At 52.2% G+C, this 20,794-nt stretch overlaps 1 protein-coding gene across 9 annotated transcripts in view; it reads right to left on the minus strand.

Moving 5' to 3' along the window:
• The window catches only part of PHACTR1 (phosphatase and actin regulator 1), a 587,665-nt gene that overhangs the window by 8,285 nt on the left and 558,586 nt on the right, over window positions 1-20,794 (minus strand). For all 9 annotated transcript variants that reach the window (XM_047733072.1, XM_047733073.1, XM_047733070.1 and 6 more), the window contains 2 exons: window positions 5,852-5,907; window positions 1,033-1,094 (listed from right to left, as the gene is read on the minus strand). In XM_047733072.1, coding sequence (XP_047589028.1) covers window positions 1,033-1,094; window positions 5,852-5,907 — 118 coding nt within the window. The remainder of the gene's footprint in view (window positions 1-1,032; window positions 1,095-5,851; window positions 5,908-20,794) is intronic.

Genomic DNA, 20,794 nt, shown 5'->3' on the forward strand with positions numbered 1-20,794 from the left:
GAGGGGGTGCAGCCCATTACCTGGCCCTTCAGGTACTTGTTTATCCTACTCCTTATAACCGGGGAGCCATTTGGCTCGTCACCAGATGTTTGGGTTGCCCCAAGGGAGAGAAAGTCCAAGAGACACAAATCATCACCCTAGTAAGTGGTATGGTGTTTTAGGATCTCTGAATTTCTTCCTTTATGTAATATTTCTAGGGAGACAAAATCCATTAATAAACCTTTAAAAATTAATTTTAATGGATCTCTTAACTGTCTCTAAGATTTGAGTATCTTTCTCTCAAGATGGTCATTGTAGGAGGCTGATTAAAAACACTTTAGTCAGACAGAATACAGTATTATGTCTTGCGTGCTATCAATTAATTAAACTCGTCATCGCCATCCAAGAATAGGTTCAAATAAGAGTCTGTTATTAGGGCCACTCATACAGAATTAGATCCATTTCTGGGTCTACTTTGAGCTGCCAGGCCATCTATTTTTGGGGTTAAAGTACATAAAAATTCTAGCCTTATGGCTTGAAGTGCTTTTCAAACATCTTCAGTAAATTTATCAGTACTTTTGGCATTTTCCTAATCAGTAATTCAAATTGGACTTGGCATACAGTCAGTTGGTTCTCAGTCAGGTAAGCAGTCCTCTCGGAGGCGGCAAGGGAAACTCTCAGGCGCGTGACTGCATTATATTTGAACTACTAATTTTGACAATGAATTTCCAAAGCTTGGTGAGGTGAATTTTTAGGGAATTTGGTGAATTTTTAAAAAACAAAATATTCTCTGTGATTGAAAGTATAATGCACTGGCCGTCAAGTTGTCTGAGGGTAGGTGGGTGCCACAAAGTCAGGCAACAGAATGTCACCAGCCGGAAGGACTGCAGGTCCTGACCCTGAGCTGGCCACCGTCCCCGACACAGGAGCTGCTGCGTGTAGAGCCGCTCGCTCTCACGCCCGGGGAGCAGGACCGCGGAGAGGGCTTCCAGCTGCACCGCCGCCGGGGCCCACCCTGACCTGTCCCAGCTCCCACCTGGAGAAGCCGCTCACCTTTCGAGTTAACCTCCTCTTGATCTCTCTCTTCTCCTCTTGTTCCTCCTGTTCATTCCGAGCTGCAAGAAAGAGGGAAGAAGCTTTTGGTTCTGGGAAACAGTGTCGCACACAGGTGTATCCTCTGAAAGTCTGCGGGCTCTCGGCCGAGCCCCTCACCACTTGGGAAAGGGGGTCGTGAGCTCCTGTCCTCTTCCCTGGCCACCCTCCTGCCTGTGGGATGCTTTCCCAATGGCCTGCACTTTCAGATGGATGGTGAGCTGGCTGGCCTTCTCACTTTGCTTTCTTTATGCCACAAGGGGAGGTTTCAAGTCTCCAGGCGAAATGCCGGGCTGGGACGTGTGGTTTCGGCACAAGGACATAGGGCCTACAAGCGTGGGGTTGCTGTTGGGGGTGGGGGCAGGCGTCTGGGGAGATGTGAGGTTCCCTGCTTTAGACAAGACCTGGGCCTGTTCAACTCTGCCTTGGGCCTCCCAGCGACGGACGGGGACTCATTGTGATGGGGCCTCGTGTCTGGTGCCCTGTGGGGACAGGAGAAGAGGCCGGCCCGTGGGGGTACCTCCCACTTGCTGCACAAACAAAATAAGGCGCGGCTAACGCCAAATGCAGCCCCGACTGCCGGGGGAATTCCAAAAACGCTCACCTTTCGCAAGCCCCGATTCCATTAATTCTTTGAATCTTCCAAGAAGTCCACAGAGCAGGTGGGAGGCCAGAGTGTGGGACACAATTGCCTGCATTTAGACTTTTGAAAGAGTGTCTTGGGATAGAAGACCTCAGAGTCTAAACGTTCTCAGCTTAATGTGTGGGCTGATTACTCATCTGATGTTTAAAGAGCCGTAGGTAAGAGGGTCTGGGGAATGGAGCAGAGAGATGGAGGCCGGGACATGTGGGCTTATTTCTCCTTGTGAGTGAAGTGGGCGACTGTGGGTACGTCACTTTCCTCCTGTGCTCTGGGATGGAGGCATGGGTCTAAGCCTAATACTGTCCATCCAACCGTGTCAAGGAGGGTCTCTGCTTCTCACCCCTGACTTTAGAAGGACATGAATGAAAGCAATCTCCCTCGAGGTGGCCTTCAGACCACCCTGGGCATTATACTCTCATTTTGAAATTACTATTGTTAAATTATGTTTCGTAACTCATCAAATCAGCACACCCTTGCAATTCGGTCATCTCAGGATAGGACAGGTCTTTAAAAGAGGGAAGCCCCTGTGCATAGAAGTGGGTCCCACCCAGCTCCTCCTTGCCAGCCCTGGCAACAGCCACCACAGCCAGAGGCCACACACCCTGAAGGTGGCCACACTTCCCACTGGGAGGGACAATGGCAGGTTAGAACTGAACTCAGGCCCTGAGTGACAGCCCCAGGTGAACAATTTGACTGCTGTGACTCCCTGGGCGGGGATGGCGGGGGGAGGTTCAGGATCTTATACGGGGACATCAGAAATGTCCACATCCTACAGTCGGCTGTCATCACCAGAGCACCCTAGTGCAGCAAGCCCTGTAGGGGCCCCTCGCCCATACAAGAGAGAGCTCCTTCCTCTGGACTTAAAGATCTTATCTCTCACCCAGTGTTCCCTTTAAAAACGCAAGTTTCTCTTGGATAAAAACTCACGAAACGAGCCAGTCATTAACATCTTAGTATGAACCACTCGGTCAGAGAGAAACTGGGAGGCATAAAGAAGGGAGACCGCAGACGGGCGCCATCTGCAGGTGGCCAGGGGAACGGAAGCATGGAAAGTGAGGACCCAGGGGGGCCGCTGGCGGGGGGGGGGGGGCTCTCCGTTACCATGTGTGGCTCAATAAACAGTGGGGCCTTGAGGGGCCCAAGAGGTCACCACATCTAAATGTAAACGAGGATATAAAAGCCAAGGGAGTTAAGTGGCTCGTCACACGCCACGACGCTACCAACTTGTTAGACAGCCAAGCTCCTTTTTGGCTTGCTGGAATAAGCAGCCTCTTCCCCCGGCATGTGTCGCATAGGGCCGGCCCCTCCTCCTCACTCCCGGGTCCTGGCCTCAGACTCCCATCAGGGCCTCCTCACCCCACAAGCCCCCTCAGAGCCCTGAGCCAGCGCAGAGCTGCCCTTGCCCATGTGTATTTCTAGGGTCCCCCTGTGGGGCGGGGCGGGGCCACATGTGACCATCGCTGGAATCTATACCTTTACTTCAAAGCCATTTACAAACTCAGGGTCATGAATTCTCGGGCAGGGGGTACCGAGACAACCCCATTAGACAAGTGGGAAGAGAGGCCAAGAAAGGGCCGTGATGTCATCGCCTGCTGCCACCATCAGAGTGCACTCATTATGTGCTCAAATGTGCACAGTGTCTCATTGGCTGCTGGACAAAGCCAGCACTGCCCCTGGGGGCCGGCAGGGGGGCTGGGAGGCGGCCCCAGACCTCCAGGCTCTGCCTCAGAGACGTGACCTCCCTCTCCCCAGCACCCCTCACACAGGCAGCTCCTTGAGTGACTAACAGCTCAGAAAGTCAGGCTCAGGATAATTTGTGTGAGGGGTTTTCTCATGCCATGATGTTGCTGGTTCCATAGAAGGGAGATTAAAAAAAAAAAAAAATCTTTGGAAAAAACAAAGTTCCAGAACCCAGGGGAAAAAGAGTTAATGGGAAATAGATGTTCATTTCTGGAAAGTTTCAAAACTGAAACGATCGACCTGCTTGAACTTGGTCAGACAGTTCTTTAATTTGGTTATTTGGATGGGGGAAGAAAGAAGAGGGACTAGAACAAAAGGGGACCCTGGGAACAATGTTCTCATGTCCCCGGTTGGGTTGCCTGACTCTAAGCCCCTCAGGCTTACTAGACGCAAGTGGCCGCCTCTGACATCTGAGTCTCTTTCCAGATGAGGGACCCGCCTGTGGTCTCCCAGGGAGCTGGGCACGGAACAGGCTCAACCTGCTGCTTCCCCAACCCGAGCCCTTGCCGAGAGAAGCACTGGTTTCTGAGACTTGAACGGTCCCCCAGAGCTGCAGCCTCTCTGGCTGGGGGCAGGTTGGGGCCTCCACACAGCACAGCCCCTGTACCAAGATTCCTCCAGAAAACCACAGACGCCGGTTGGGTAGGTGCGGGCGTGAAGAGGTAGAGGGGAAGGAAGAACGTCTGCCTGATCCCCTGCTTCCGGGACACACGGACACCGGGGACACCTGCTTTTCTTTCTCTCCAACAACAGAAAGGTTACGATGGATCAGGGCTCAGACTGGGGCAGAAAGGGAGATCTCACGCAGGCTACAGGCTTCCCCGGCCGTGGAAATCATCTGAAAAACTTCTCATCCCTTTTACAGCATAGAAAGCTTCGAAACTGCTAAGGACACCTCTTGGTTAGAAAAAAAAAAATACAGGGCACCTGGGTGGCTCAGTGGGTTAAAGCCTCTGCCTTTGGCTCAGGTCATGATCCCAGGGTCTTGGGATCGAGTCCCGCATCGGGCTCTCTGCTCAGCAGGGAGCCTGCTTCCTCCTCTCTCTCTGCCTGCCTCTCTGCCTACTTGTGAGCTCTGTCAAATAAATAAAATCTTTAAAAAAATATATACACACACATTCCTAGAGACCTAGGAGTTACGTGAGATGCAGCCAGCCCTGAGGAAACCCAGTCCCGAAAACCACGCCCACTGAGAGCTGGGGAGGAGGCAGCCTGTCTGGGGCCGGGAGGCCGGGGGCAGACCGAGGCCCGCCTTGCTGGGCCACCCTGCTCCGCCCAGCCCTCCCCAGGGGAAATGCAGCAGCTCATCCTCAGCAAAACCATTCAAAACTGACCAAGTCTCCAGACCACAGTTGGGACGAGTAGAAAAGGAAGATCCAGAACATTTTAGTTTGGTCTCAGTGGAAATATCCAGCCCCTCAAACTGATGCTTCACGTGATTGTGTGTGCGTGCGTGTGCGCGCGTGTGTACATGTCTCTGCGCACCTGCGAGCCCAGGGTATGGCATTCCCGGGAAACTCTGCATAGCGTGTGTTTCTCTTCTCTAGAGAGAAATTAGAGAAGTGGATGTGTGTGGGGAGAAAGGGTCACGAGTTGAACTAGAAATACTGTTTGTTGACCCATCTTGAGAGTGTTGATGACAGTGGTAATGAAGGGACAGACGTGGGCAGAGAGTTCTGTTTTATCAATCATTGAACATCTCCCCCCGCCCCCCCATGGAGGAGCCCTGGTGACCCTCAGATGCACCAAGTGGATTCCCGCTTTCTATTCGAGTATCTCTGCTCCTTCATTTTCCCTCCTCACGGCCAGAGTGATGGCAAGGCCCTCTTGGGTGACAGCACTCGGCCGGCTGACCGTGGGCCAGCTGCTGGAGTCCTGAGAGGGGGACATGAAGCATTCTCACTTGGAAATGCTTTCCTAGACTCTACTTTTAATTTTCAAAGGAAGAGGGGGGTTATCAACAGCAGCCGGCTGCCGCGGAAAGTCAGGGTTTCCAGCCCCCGCTTTCAAACGGCCGTCTGCCTTATTTTAGCTCTCAATACAGTATTTGTGGTTTTTAAGTCAATTCTGGCTTGAAGGTGACCCGGATTCTGCTCACAGTCATTTAGTGAGTTCACTGGCTCTAATATTGCAGCTTCTCTGACTTCACAGCCCACGGAGGAGAAGGTGGTTCTTGTGGGCCAGGAACTTCCAACGGGCCCAGTGGGCTCGGGTTTGCCTCCTCCACAGGGGAGGCCGCCCCGGATGCTCTGACACACCAGGGTCCCTCGTCAGCCATCAGAGCCGTTCTCAGGCGTTTCCACACAGGCCCAAGGGAAAGACCTTGTGGCCCGCACCCTGCACAGAACCCAAAGCCACCACACAGCATCAGCGACCACCACGGGCTGAGTCACTTACGTTTTAGAATGTTCCTCTGCTCCAATTCCTCTGCCGTTGGCCTCTGGCTCAGCCGCCTGCGGAAAAAATCCAGGAAAAGTTTTTGGACCATATCATATCCTCCTTGGGTCATTAATCTCCCCGGCCCTGGTAGACGCATGAGGCGGAGTGAGTGGTGGGAGCTCTTGCCCCATCCTGTGCGCTTGCGAGACCGACTCTGGCCACCGCCGCCGCCTCGGTTCCTCAATTTCAACCCCAGGAAAGGCACCCGGTGTCACGTCACGCCAGGCTGACCCTCCTTCTTCCTCCCGTCCTCGGCCCCTCCCCAGCCCCGCTCCTCTGGGGCCTCCGGGCCAGTGGATGCTTCTGGTCACAGAGGTCCCTTTCTTTCAGGTGGCCTCCTGGCTTCGGGGGAGTGTGGCCTCTGCCTCCCCCGCCCCCAAGCCCCAGGGCGAGAGCTCGCTTCTTGCCGTGTTTGTGCAGGTCCAGTGAGGACGTAAAGAGGCTCACGGCCCCGGGGAGACGCGAGACAGCGAGGCTTGTCCGCGAACAATAGATGCTCTTCTTCTTGTCCCCACCCTCCCCACCAGAGCCGCCTTAGACAGGGCAGGACAAAGGAGCAGGAACATAAGTGCTACTCCCGAGGCGGGCAAGTCATGGGGCAGTAACAAGTGCGACATCATAGCAGGGGTGTCCCTGGGCTGTGATGCAACAGTGGGGGGCGGGGACCGATGCTGGTGGCCCCAAGGCCTGGCAGAAGTCACCAGAGAGTGGGCAGGGCCCCGCGGAGTAGTACAAGCCGGTCTGGGCAGATAAAGCTCCAGGAATGAGCCACACACACAGGGGGAGAAGGTTGTGGAAGGGGTCTGGGGCTCCTACGGGGCCTGCACCGGGACGTGAGGGGCGCTCCCCCAGGAGCACACGCCGCGCTTCCTCCCTGAGTTTTGGCACCGGTGTCTCTGGTCGGCAAGGCGTTTACACCACGGAACCTCAGGAGATCCGGAGTGAACACAGAAAGTCCATGGCTACCGAGTGCAAATGGTTGACATTGAACGCTTCTTGTCGCCTGTAGTTCTCCTCCCTGTCCTGGATCCTTGAGAGCCCAACCGCATCACCACACATGCTCTGGGGAGGACACGGGCTTCGAGGCCCCAGGATTTCCGGTCGGACACCGGCTGGTGACATCTATAGCACCCTGGAAAAGGCTGGCAATTGTATTCCAAAGCGTTGTTCAGTTTATAAGAACAAGGTCATATTCGCTAGTCATTTTCTCTTCTGAATGTCCCATGAAGATGCTGTTTCTTCCCATTGACAAGGGCCTGCTGTATATCTGGCAATGTGCAATATTGGAGGCTCTAAATTGGGACTCTGGAGTCTCGAAGTCTTTCCTAAAATAGCACTGTCAGACCCCGGGAGGAAACTGTGTCATCGCTCTGGAATGCGGACTCCGCTCAGAATGAGCTGCTTGGGGGCTCTGCGTCACCTTCCATCTATCTTCGCCCAGCATCCTCGCTTCGTTTGTAGGGACGTGTGGCCAGCTTTATGGGACCCCTTGGCGGGGCCTGGGCTCTGGATGCCACCAAAGCTGTGGGTCAGTAGGTTTTGAAAAAGCTCCTGATTCAAGGTAGACCTTGTATCTCAGAAGTCCTGTGCCCAGAAGGATCTGCAGAACGTTCCCCACCGGCTGTGCTGAGAAGCCCACTGATCCTGTCGCCAGACCTGTTGCTGGTTCTGCCCTGGCTTTTTTGTTTTTGTTTTTTCTGATGGGTCACGTTTGGAAGGGGACAAAAGGAGGAGAGACTGAACTACAGGCAGAGCAAATTCTGTTAGCTGGGCGGCCTTAGAGTCAAACACACATGCTTTCAAGGAAGGCCCCCTGTTTATGTATCATGTCTCCTAAAAGGGTCTGAGAACATTGAGGCCGATCACAGCGATCAAATGGAGCTAAGCCCTCCCTCCCAGAGGACACGTGCAGTGATGAGGTGTTTCGGCTTTGAAAGTGAGATCGGGCAGGAAAATCATACTCCGGCATCGTTAGGGCAAAGCACAAACAGCTCAGGAGTTAGGGGACCTGGGGTCTAGTGCTGGCTCCGCTCTGAACCTACTTTCTGCAGACAGGCCATTGGGGACTTCGCTGCATATAATAGAGAGTAATTTAATCGGCGAAGGCTGATGTTATCCTTGTCGCGTGCGGGCATGGTTCTTAGAAACAGTGGCAATATACTCGGTCCCATCCAAGTGTGAATTTATTTATGGAACAAGAGTGGGGAGGGAGGGAGAGAAAAATAAATAAAATAGAAAAAAAACCATAATAAAATATTTAAATAAATGTGTTTGTTCATTTTACAAATTATTGGTTGAAGGCCAGCTCCATGCCAGGTTCTGTGTTGGGCTCTGGGGGAGGCAGTGGTTATTCGGGTTGTCACGAAGCAAGTGTGAATTGTAAGTTCAGTGAAAGGTTGCCAACGGGAGCATCTGGGCGGGGATTCTCGCGTCCGGCCAAATTAGGCCAGGAGAGGGGTCCCAGAGGAAGTGACACGGTGGCCCCGAAGGGAAGGATGGACGGAGGGAGCCACGTGTTGGAGCAGGGACAGCGAGGGGAGGAAGGAAGCTGGGGGACAGGCAGGGGCCAGGCCGCATGGCCCGTGGGGACCATGGTCAGGATTCTGATCTTTTCTCAAAGAGCAATGTGGAGCCACGAGAGCGCTAACATTTTCAAATCGGTGAGGGCAAGGGTGAATGAACGTTTCAGATTTACAACGGACCTCCTTGGCCAGTGGACTGGGGGTGGCAGGGGGACACAAGGGGCAGTTTGGGAAGAAGCCACAGGAGGCTACTGCTCAGGGAGGAGGGACACCCGGGCTGGGCTGCGGCGGCTGACGGGCACGTTATTAGGAAGCTGAGCTGACCGACCATGGAGACGTCGTGTAGACGGACAGAGCGGGGAGAAGCAGGTGTATGGAAGTTCTGTCTGTCTGAGGTTTCAGGGCTTACACAATCGGATGCAAGGCAAGGCCATTCACGGAGACGGGCATGCGGGAAGGGAGGCGGGTGTTTTGGAGGAGGATGGGAAGGGTGGAAGGGAACCGAGAGTCTGACTTTGGATCTGCTGAGTCGGAATGCTGTTGGAATGTTCAAGTGGGGAGGTTAAGCAGGGCGGCCGCAGGCACGTGCTCTATGGAGAGGAGAAGTCGAGGCCCGGGAGAGAAGTCTGGAGCGGGTCTGTAATACGGAAATGTGAAGCCAAGAGTACAACAGAGCACAGCCTGAGGAGGCAGGGGGGCTGGGGCTGGAAGCTCATGGAATCCCACTATTCACCGCTCAGATACGCATGACGAGCCTCCCAGGAGTCGGCGGAGGTAGGGTTCAAGGGCAGGAGGACACCCAGCAGGATGCAGCCAGCAGCGAGGTGGGAAGACAGACATGGCCCACGTTGGGTGCCGAGTGCTACCGAGAGGTCAGGCAAGTCTGGCAAACAGCCCAGGGGATCAGCACCAGCGGGCTGGGGACCATCCTGCCCAGAGCTCTGCTGGGGGCGCGGGGGAGGGAAGCCAGGCTGGAGAGAGTTGAGAATGGAGGGTAGAAAATGGAACAAGTATGGACGATTCTTCCCGAAGCCTGGCTGGATGAGAGGAATGCAGGGGCAGGGGGTTCTGGGGAGGTTCACACTTTTTACTTCTTTACATGGACCCCCGCTCACCGACCTGCACTGGCTGCCCAGTGAAAAACCACGGAGCTCCTTTTTAAATGCCATGTGCCATCGGTGGCCCCCTAGGAGCCTTCCAGGTTCTTGCCCAGCCCAGAAGAGGATTTTGTGTAGCATCAGTCTGAACGAGTCTGTGCCGGTCACCGGAAGAAGCAGCCACATGAATTAAGGCTTTTCTCTTTGCTTGCAAGGAGCGTGACAGGGTTGGCTTAAACCCGAAGCAAACGGCACTTTGGTCTTGGCCTCGAGGTAAAGGAGCCCGTGAGAGAGTGTGGTGGCAGGATGATTTAGACGAGACACAGAGCAGGGGAGGCACGACAGAAGCCCCGTGGGTCTGGCTGGTCTGACTCCTGATGCTGCGGAGGATTCCCTCTGCCCCAAGTTGCTAACGAGCCTTCTGCTGGCATCAAAACGGCAAGGTCACGGTTTTCGTTAGCGTTCACAACTGTGTATTGTTTGGAGGGCCCTCATTTTAAAGTTGGGATCTCTGAAAGCTATATCTGCATTTCAGGGAAAAGCAAAGCAGAACTGACTGTGGTCTTCTGGATCTCAGCCCCAGGGGGAGGGAACGGCCCTTCCAGACAGATGGGAAGAGAAATAGGAAGGACTCGTCCTAAGGCATCAGGAGACGGGTTTCCCAACTACTACCCCGGGTGGGAAAGGGAACGAGTGCAGACAGGCCTGGTGGGGCTGGGGGAAGGGGAGACACAATGAGTTACGGCCCCTCCTTCGGAATCTTTCCGGAGAACATGTCACTTCTATATAGGTGGGGTGTTTCTGTGCGGCCTTGGTCATCGCTACAAACCCAGGTGTTAGGAGACCACAGAGAACAAAACAGGTGCTTTCAGTAGTTATTTCACCCAGATCCTGCCTGTCCTGATGCCACACATGCTCCTGGGAAGATCTCGCCCACAGTCATGACATCAGTTCACATCTACCTCCGAGCACTCCAAAAATCTATACCTCCAGTCGTAGTTTTGAGTTCTAGACCGCCTAATTTATACTCCTACAGGCTGTCAAACTCACAAGGTCCTAAATGAATTTATCTGTCTTCTCCTCCTGTCCTGAGAGCTTTGCCTCCCCATGATCTGCACTTGACCCTCAACAGCCAATACCACCAGGTCCAAACCACCCCCATTGCAGCCCACCACAGCTGGACCATCTCTCCGGGCTGTGGCAGCCCATCCCGCTCGGGCCCTCCTCCAGCCCAGATGGGATGGTCTTTCTAAAGGGAAACCTCATCACACGACTCCCCGCTTGTGATCCCACACGTGTCCTCCTAGGGCCTGTAGGAGAGAGTCAAACACCCAGGGTCCTAGGGGAGAGTTCGTGATCGGCACGCTTGCCAAGAATCCCCCCACACTCTGTCCTTCAGACATAACTGTGTCTTCCTGGTTTCTTCTAGATTCACGTGCCTTTCCTTATAGCGACGCACACTAGCTCTTCCTCTTCGTTGGGCGAACTGGGGGTATTCCTCAAACTCACAGCTTCAACCTTAGACATGACTCCCTGTGGTCGCTAACCTTTCGGTGAAGGTGGCCCCGCCGTGGGTGACAACAGTCCCTTACTTCCCACAGTGCTTGTCCTTCTTGTTATGGCCTGGCCTGCCCACTGGACCCCAGGGCTCGAGTTCCAAGTGATGCGGGGCCACTTGGTCCCCTTACCTCGTGAGGGTCATCTCATGAACTCAGTCCTGGGCGGCTACACAGGGGCCTCGCTGCGAAGGGCCCGCACTTGGGCTCCAAGGCTCTGCTGCCATTTTGAAATTTTCAGTTTTGAACAAGGGAGCCCTCGTTGGCTCAGCGTGGCATCCACAGCGCCTGGCACAGAGTCTGGTAACTGGAGACGCCCCGTGTTCGTGAACTCATTAAAGGCATGTTGCCCCATGATTGTCCCTTGTCTTTAACCCTTCCCTCTCTTCTAGTTCTTTCCCTAGGGCAAGCACATGTGTTCTCTGTTAGAAACAAAACAGAACAAACTACTCTCCTCTTCCGCCGTCCCCTCCCCCAGTGGACCTCCCCCTCCAGCCTGCTCTCAGCTGCCCGACCTCTCCAGAGAGTGGTTCAGGTGTGAGGTCACAGTAACCCAACACGACCCTGGCTTCTGTCCACACCGTTCTACTGCCCTGGTTCTCCACTGGACAACTCTGCCCCCAGGGGACCTGTGGCAATGTCTGCAGACATTCGTGGCTGTCACGACTGGGGAGGCCGCTGCCAGTATCTAGCTCAACGTCCCACCCTGCACATGCCTCTCCCTCATGACACAGGATGAGCCGGGCCGTGGGACAACAGTGATGAATCAGGAATCAGCTCCTGCCAAGGTCACTGAGGATTCACTGCCAAATCCGGTGGTTTTATAGAGCCCTCATTTTACCTGACATTTCTCTATTGTGTGGCACCTTTGCCTAACAGGGACTTCTCGAAGCTCCTTCTCCCCTGGTTTTCAGCGCCCTCACGCCTCCTTCCACAGCCTTAGCTCCTGCTTCCCAGAGGGTGGCACGCCTGGGGAGAGCCCCAGAGGTGCCCTGTCCTGGGGGTGGCTTCAGAAGCAGCCTTGTGTGTACCCAGCAAGGGTCTGCCACCTGTCAGGTGGGGGCCTTGGAGGAGCCGGCCTTCTCCCCATGCCCCGCGCCCCAGCCTCTAGTGCCCATCTCTGCAGGCAGATTGCCTAGACTTCTGGTGCTCAGAATGGGCAAAGGGAGAGGGAGGTCAGGGAGGCCCCAGTGAGATCCCCTCCTCCGCTAACAGCCTTCAGGGGTGACACTGCACTAAGAATAAAACTCACACTCACCCCTCCCTGTGCCCTGCGGCATGAGTGTGAAAGGCCCCCAGAGCTTCTGGCCTTCACTCTTCCTTGTTCCTCCTGAGAACCCAGCACACATCCCAGGTCTGGAGAAGAGGCACAGCCTCCTCTGATGCAACCAGTAGAGCTAGGAGCGCCCCCTGCTGGGATCCCCCATCTTGTTCATGGCCTCACCCCGACAGCCATGCTACCCACTATGACCACCTTTGCAACCAGACCAGGAATCCTTCACAGGCAAATCATGCCTTATTTATCTGTTTCTAGACTTAGGACAGTGCCCGACACGCAGGAGGGGCTCCACAGATTTTTGATGACTCAATCAATGAGTAGTACTTCAAGAGTTGTGCCATGGGGATGGCCAGAACTCTGGGCCCTACTCTGGACCCTCTTTCCTCCGGGAAGAGTGGACAGCAGTTCTGCTTTTATGCCTCAGGACTCTGCCCAGCTACCCTTTCTCTCCACCAAGAAGGCAGAACAACTCTTAACATTACTAATCCATGAACACAACTCTTTCCAGGAATTTCAGTCAAGAGTTTTCAATTTTCTTCCTCCTCCTCATTCCCCACAAGCTATTAACAGATAGCCTCATTCTAGCATGGAAAGAGCCAAGAGAGAAGAAAATGGACTGGGATCCAGAGCCTGCCTCCTGGCCCGGCTCCACCATTAACTGCAAGGTCGCCTGGGCACGTTGTGGCGCTGGACCTGTGCTCGGAGTCCCACCATCGGACAGGTGGTAGTAACCACAAGCTAGCCTGCCTGCTGCCCAGAAGTGTGGTGAGGCCCGAATGAGAGATTTTTTAAAAATCCCTTTTAAAAGTAAGTAGAAGGCATGAAATTTTATTTTGGTAACTTGACAAGAGTCTCTGACCTCAAATAGATAAGTAGGATCCTCTTAAGAAAGAAGTGTTTTTGGCTTTGCCTACTTGGCTGTGGCTCCATTGTGAGGTCCCATGGCCAAGCTCAGGCATTGTGAGGTAAAAACCAGAGAAAACACTGAAATAATGTTGGAGTTGAAATCCTTTTGGAACGAACAAGGGGACTGTGTGCTTTGTTATGCATCAGACCCATTTAAAAAGAACCCAAAATGGTACCAAAACTGAGAGTCTAGGGTCATGTGGCTGACTCGGTAGAGTGCATGACTCTTGACCTTAGGGTTGTAAGTTCAAGCCCCCACACTGGGTCTAGAGGTTAAAGACAATCTAGCAAAAATCCCCCCAAAATCAGGAGCCTACATAGTGAATACTCCAGTGTTACTGGTATTATTAGGCATAAACCCCACCTTAGCAATCGGGAAGATTTCACGTTGAAAGAGTATCTGAGTTGTTACAATAGGAGTTAAGATAGCTAATGAAGTCAACCAAAGAAAAGACTCATTTCAACATGGCCATCTTGACATGAAGAATCAATCAAAACAAAGGCTACAACAACGTGATAGCAAAAGATAAGGAATGAGGGAATAAAAAAAAGTCCACTGTTCTACCACATTAAGTAGCTGAGGAGATCTGGTCACCTTTAGATTAATTTTATCTGTCCAGCCATCAGTCCATCCATGCATGAGTGAGTCCTTCTGTCTGTCCAGTCATTACATACCAGATATTGGTCCAGGCCTTCCATTGGCCATCTTAATAGATACACAGTCTATCAGTTCTTAGAGAAGATGCAACAGTCATCTACATGAATCCCAGTGAAAAAGACAGTCATCTCATCTGTCACCTCTGGCTGGCTGAGAGAAGCTGCTGGGAGCTGTGTCGAGAAGGATTCTGAAGCTTGCCTACATCTTTATGACTAGTCCTGCTGTCCATAACTCCTCAAGTTATCATAATTTGTGAGCCCTATGTTTCCTAGTGGAATATGGATGGAAAGATCATGCTATGGAAAGTCTTCCTTTTTGATGAAGTTGTTCAGGTTCAGGAAAACCAGAGGGGAAGGAGATGCCTGCTTTGGTTGTCACACATAACAAATCTGGGGATGGAGAGAGTGACGGATAATGATCACTTGATAAGACTGTCATTGTGCCATTTCTCTTTAACGGTAGAAGCTCAAACGACACACAGTGGTCTAACCAAGAGGACTAAGCCAAGGAAAATATTCAGATGACTTCCGCACAATATTCCCCATGTCACAAAAACCCATCTTCTCCAATCTTTTCTGGGAGTCTCCAATGACATGTCCTGCCATTATCATTATCAAATGGCATTGGCCATGCTCTTTTGATGCCTTATCCCCTTCACTGAGGGCTCTTGCCTTCACTGCTAGGAAAGCCACTCGACAACTCTTGGTTGCTTGACTGCGAATGGATGCCCGCCCCAGTGTGAGGGCACGGGTGTTCGTGTCCACAGAGCTGATCCCGTGGGAGAAAGTTGACCTCTGTGGGGCTCAGGACATGTCGGCCAAGCACACCCACAATTGTCCGAGTCTCCGCAAAACATCTGACTTACTGTCCTTACTCTCTAAAGAATATTATTTTTTTTAAAAAGATTTTATTTATTTATTTGACACAGAAAGAGAGATCATAAGTAGGCAGAGAGCCAGGCAGAGAGAGGGGGAAGCAGGCTCCCTGCTGAGCAGAGAGCCCAATGCGGGACTCAATCCCAGGACCCTGGGATCATGACCTGAGCTGAAGGCAGAGGCTTTAACCCACTGAGCCACCCAGGTGCCCCAAGAATATTATTTTTGAGGGACACAGACCATCAAGGCAAGGACAAAGAGTGATTCTAATGAAGAGAGGAGGCTCTGGGTATCACTGTTGAGTGACTGTCATGGATGGTATCATGGGTAGGTCCACACGCACAGCCCAGACAACACGAAAAGGGCGTAAGAGTATATACTTAATTTATTCACACACTCATAAATCCACTCATTTAAAAAATACTATGGCTCCAGATTTCCCTGATGCCTCTGCTTTGTTGGGCCTCAATAAACAATATACATAACCCGAGGCGACTTTCTGAAGCAAGGCAAGGGATAAAGAGTGGGACGTAGGGCCTGCGTTGCTCCCTCCCACCCAGACTGCTCCTAGGAGTCACAGAATATGTGTGGTTCATGCTTTTTTCATATTCACCCCCAATGGTCCAATATCTTAGGGACATCAGCACTCCTTGAGGGGGATTCTGAAGGTACAAGGTGGGCAGAAGCCAGGAGACAGGAAGCAGGAATCCCCAGCCTCCTTCCCCCTCTTGCCTCAGTGGGGGTCCAGCCAATGTCCTCCCACTGCCTCCCACGAGCTCCTATTTCTAGAAACAACAACAACTCAGGTTCAGATGAGATCCCATGGTGTTTAGAAACCTGGAGCAGGACACACAAAACCCCTCATGAGTCTCAGACGTCGGTGTGGAGGGGGTTTTGATCACCTTATTTGGCCAAGTTTCCTACAGTCCCCCTTCATTAAAAGTCCCGCGATGCCCTACTCCTTCCTGAACCATCACTCCCCAACTGTAAATGAAAAGCTTCATTTAAAATAAAGATTTATATAAGAGAGAGAGAGAGGTGTAATGGAGCAAGGAGAGAGGGAGACAGGACCAAGAAAACTCCCCGCTGAGCAGGGAGCCTGATGTGGGGTTTGATCCCACAACCCTGAGATCATGACCTGAGCCTAAATCAAGAGTTAGATGCTCAACTGACTGAGCCACTCAGGTGTCCTATAAATCTTCACTTTTAAACCAACAGCCCTGCAGCCCGAAGGAGGAGTATTGAATGCAATCACTCTCATTAAACTGTGCGTGCTTTCCTGTGGCAGAACAATCTTTCACAGAGTCTATCTTTCTACACATGCGATGCACCAAAAAAGACCAGAGCCGCCCCCCTCCCCACCCCACCACCCTCTCCCCACACAAACTCTTTCTTTCTGGTAGCATGGTGGACTTTAGGAATGCCTAACCAGTCTGGATTTGCAGTTTTGCGTTCTTTGGAGATCTTTTTAGTTGGAAAAGGACCAGGAAAGGTGAATGGGATGGCTTTATCTGTCGGGGAAAGGATCGATTTATATGGGAAAGGGAAAGAAGAGTAACATGGAGTGACAGGGATGCTTCGAATAGATTTTGCCTTGATTATAGAGGAAACAAACAGAAATGATTTCTCTCTACTTTCTTGGCCTTATCTACCCAATGTTTTGGGAGATTCCTTGACAGAAGAGACTATCTTCCCTTAAATATATTCCCCCAAATTGACTGAACTCATAGCATATACGTAGCAAGGGACTTTTAGCTCCCAGCCCCGTGAATGAGCGTCTAAGCTCTCTTCCCTCCCTTAGGCTCTTTTTCTTTATGTCCCAACATCTGGTCACACGCCCAGCCCGGTGAATGAGCATTTAAGCTCTCTTCCCTCCCTTAGGCTCTTTTTCTTTATGTCCCGACATCTGGTCACAGGAGGTCCACAGCACCTACGTCACACACCCCCTCACTCTCCTGCATGTACGCGTGATGTGGGAGACTGGAGGGGAATCACGGGTGACCATGGCCCCTGTGCCCGGGACTGGGACAGGCAGTGTCTTTGGGCTGTCATGTCCTAGGAGGAGCCCAGGGAAACTGGGCAGACTCCATTAGCAGCCCTGGGCCATGACTGCACTGTCCCTCATAGGACCACAAGCAACACCAACTCCTGAGGTGTCAGAGAAACACCCACCTCCATCCTGAGGGAAATGGCTGCTGGTAGAACATTCCCTCCGGATCGGTCTTTTCCCCCAGGAGAGTATCCTGACCGCTGTGTCTTATTTTTTTTTTTTTAATGTGGGAAGGGCAGAGAGAGGGACAGAGAGAGAGAGAGAGAGAGAGAATTGCAAGCAGACTCCACACTCAGCGTGGAGGCGACACAGGGCTCGATCTCATGACTCTGAGATCATGACCTTAGCTAAAATCCAGAGTTTGATGCTTAACTGACGGAGCCACCCAGGCGCCCCATGACCATCAGGTCTTTAACCAGAGACAACTGAGAGTCAGGTCGTCTAAAGGCACAGTCCCACCCATGGGGGAACGCTCAGCCTCTCAGAGCCCTGGAAGGCCTCCCTCTGGCAATCACAGCGGGAAAGGGATGGGAAACCACTGACTACAGCAAAGCACCAGACCCTTCTCAGCACCTGCGTCTCTAGTCAGGAGCCAGGCTCTCCTGGGTGTGGTGTGTGTGTGTGTGTGTGTGTGTGTGAAGTACATGTTCTCATGCACTGTTGTACAGAGGATCTGTCAGGCTCTGGTCACCTCCATTTTCCACACATGCCACACGCCTGCGGTTCTGTGATTTGCTGGAACGGCCACCACGACCTCTCCCCACATCTGCGTGATGCTCGGTTTAGGTTAGAGCTTCGGGCTCAGGCCTGCCCTGCACTCCAGGAATCACGCATCAGTGTTGGGCTTTGCCTCCTTGTGTCCCTCTTCCTTGCATGGTCACACCTGCTCCTGGGGCCCGGATCCAGCTCCAGCAGCAAGAACAAGATGACACTCGTCACTCCTGCTGGTCCTCCTTTCCCAGCTGGCCCTGCCAGGCATGGCTCATGGCCTTCTTCCTTGAGGACAACACACATCTTGTGCTAAGCAAACTCCCTCTCAGGGTGCCTGGTGGGTCAGTGGGTTAAGCATCTGCCTTTGGCTCAGGTCAGGGTCCCAGGGTCCTGGGATCGAGTCCCTCATCGGGCTCTCTGCTCATTGAGGAGTCTGCTCCCTCTCCCTCTGCAGCTCCCCCTGCTTGAGCACACACTCTCTCTCTCAAATAAATAAATAAAATCTTAAAAAAAAGGATTCCCGTTCTCATCTGCCTGTAGAGCTGGTCCCTCCTCCGCCGGCCAACAGCCCAGCTGTGCCGCTTGTGTGGGTGCCTGGCTGTCCTTGAAGCAGCTTTCTTAATTGCTCAGGTAATAAATCCAATTTTAAAGAATGGACTGTGTGCCCAGTATAATTTGTAAAAACAATACAGTGCTTCACGCTGGGACTGATAAGTAAAAGCAAAGGCGATCATTCTGCTTAGAGAAATTAGCACAGAGAGAAACCTTTTTCTGGGAAGAGAAACACAATTTCTCCCTGTGCTGGGGATAGCCTGCGTTTCCGCACTTCCTACAGGCACGGTGGACTGCGCAGTCCCCGTCATCGTCAGGCTCCCCAGGGCTGATGTACCAACAGGTGGGCACTGGCCCCCAGGCTGCAGGTTGTGGCCCCTGCCACGGGGTCACCGGTGCCTGGCAACTGTCCCGGAAGGCCAACCAGCGGAACCGCAGCACCTGCGCTGCTCACTGGACCCACTCAGATGATCTTGGTTCCTCGATGCAGAGCGAGGGGGTGCTTCTTGAGTCGCGCGCTGTGTGGTTCTTGGCCCCATAAGATAGAGGCCATACGCTGGGTCCCCCAACACTTCAGACGGGAAGCCGAGCGCGGTCCTCGTGTCCTCCTCACCACCCTAACCTCCGCACCACACACAGTCTCTGGGGGCGCCTGGGTGGCTCAATCCGTTGAGCCTCCGACTCTTGGTTTTGGCTCAGGTCGTGACCTCATGGTCGTGCGATCGAGCCCTGTGTCAGGGACTCTCCAATAAATAAATAAATCTTTAAAAATAAAATATCTGAAAGACGTCAGTCACATCACCTGCAAGATGCATCACCTTTCCTTACGTGGCACGTTACTTGGACAACTGCACCGTGTTTTTCACTGTCTCCATCCCAAGCTCTCAGCCTCTGCTGTGGCTTCCTGACTCCTGGCCCCTTTTCAAGCTCCAGCCCACATGGGGGTCAGTCTCAGCGGCTCCAGTGCGATCAGAGCTGTGGCGGCGTGGCTGGGAGTTCTTCCATTTGTGGCAGTGAAAAGACTCGCTTTCCGTAATAGGATTGTTTGCCCCACCTCTTCACAGACATCCTTACAGGAAGATTCCTTTCTTCGCACAGCACACAGCGTCTGTGGCCTTCAGGCGCTGTTACCAACTCAACAGGAGGACGACTGTGATGTATATGAGGGAGATCAGAATGTCCTTTGGAATAAAGTTTGTTGTCAAATAGACAGTTGAAAACTTTTATGGAAATTATTAGTGTTAAAAAGAAAATGTTCTGTATATGTACCTTGGTATTCTTTTTTTCCCCTCAAAGATTTTATTTATTTGAGAGAGAGAGAGAGAGAGCGAGCAAGCAAGAGTGGGGGGAGGGGCAGGGGGAGACAGAATCTCAGGCAGACTCCCCACTGGGCACAGAGCCCAACGTGGGGCTCGATCCACAACCCTGAGATCACGAGTCCCTGAGCCAAAACCAAGAGTCAGATGCTTAACCGACTGAGCCATCCAGGGGCCCCACGTACCTTGACATTCTCTTATTAATAAATTATTAAGCAGCTATCATAGAACCTATAATGTAAATTTCTGACAATTTTTCACTAATTTCTTAAGTACTCTGAATCTGAGATTACATATAGCCTTAAAAAAAAAAAGAGGCAGTTTATTTTGTTTTTGCCTGGACTAAGCCATACAGGTTTACAGCCCCTTCATGGAAACCGCCTGAGTGTATCCTGGTCGCACTGCTTGGGGAGTATGGGGTGAGAAACGGATTTCACAGGCCGTGGTCCCAAATGACTCTGCTCGTTAAGGACTGTCAAGAAAGAGGGCAAGGTGACCCCCATGAGCCGGGGGTGGGCAGGGCTGCTGCTCCACGGAGGCGCTGGGCTCAGAGAAAAGGCTCTGAGCTGCAGCTGCCCGCCCAGCTTCCAGGTGAACAAAGGCGGCACCAGGTCACTAAGTGGGGTGTGCGGAGGGCTCCCCTTGTGTGGGACACAGGCTGCTTCTGGGGATGGTGGCAGAAACATCGGGTCAGGAAATTCAGGAGGGCAGCTCCTGCGCAGTCCATTAACACACAAGAAGATTCAACCATCTAGCTTAGCACCTTTTAGGAGGGAGCCTGGTGAGTTACCATAGGACCATGAACAAAAGGAGGAAAGTCATAAGTCAAAAAGAGGGGAGGATTTCAGATAGTTAAAAACTCTTTGCAACACAGTGATCATCTGTCAGCAGGCACTATTTATTTGTCTGTCTGCCTACATTCTTTTTTTCCAAAGGAACCAACAAGGCTTCCCGTTTTGAAGAACTATTGTTTTAATGATTCAATGGGCAAAAGACATAAAATTTTCATGATCCCACTTCCTAAAATAGAAGCATATTCACTGATATTTCAAAGGAATTGCCTTTAGAATTAGAGGGAAAAGCGATTTTCCTGGGTTTGTAGCTTCGGATCATTTTTTTCTGTTCATAGTCTGTCTATTTAGTGAGCATATATGCAATTTCCGAGGGTATTATAAAAATCTTTGCATTGTGAAATGAACATAATGAAGATAAATAAAATGAATTACTCTTATTAGCATTTTGCACGCGCTCTGAGAGGTATTTTTGCCAGTAAGTGAAGATGTGCGGGGATGCAGGAAAAGCAACTGCACCACACACTTCTAGGCTGTAATCCATTTCTGCTTCTTAGGTTTTTGGGGCCGTGTGTGGGCCAGCTCTCC

Source organism: Lutra lutra, chromosome 6 (assembly GCF_902655055.1).
Source record: "Lutra lutra chromosome 6, mLutLut1.2, whole genome shotgun sequence".
Classification (NCBI taxonomy): Eukaryota; Metazoa; Chordata; class Mammalia; order Carnivora; family Mustelidae; genus Lutra; species Lutra lutra.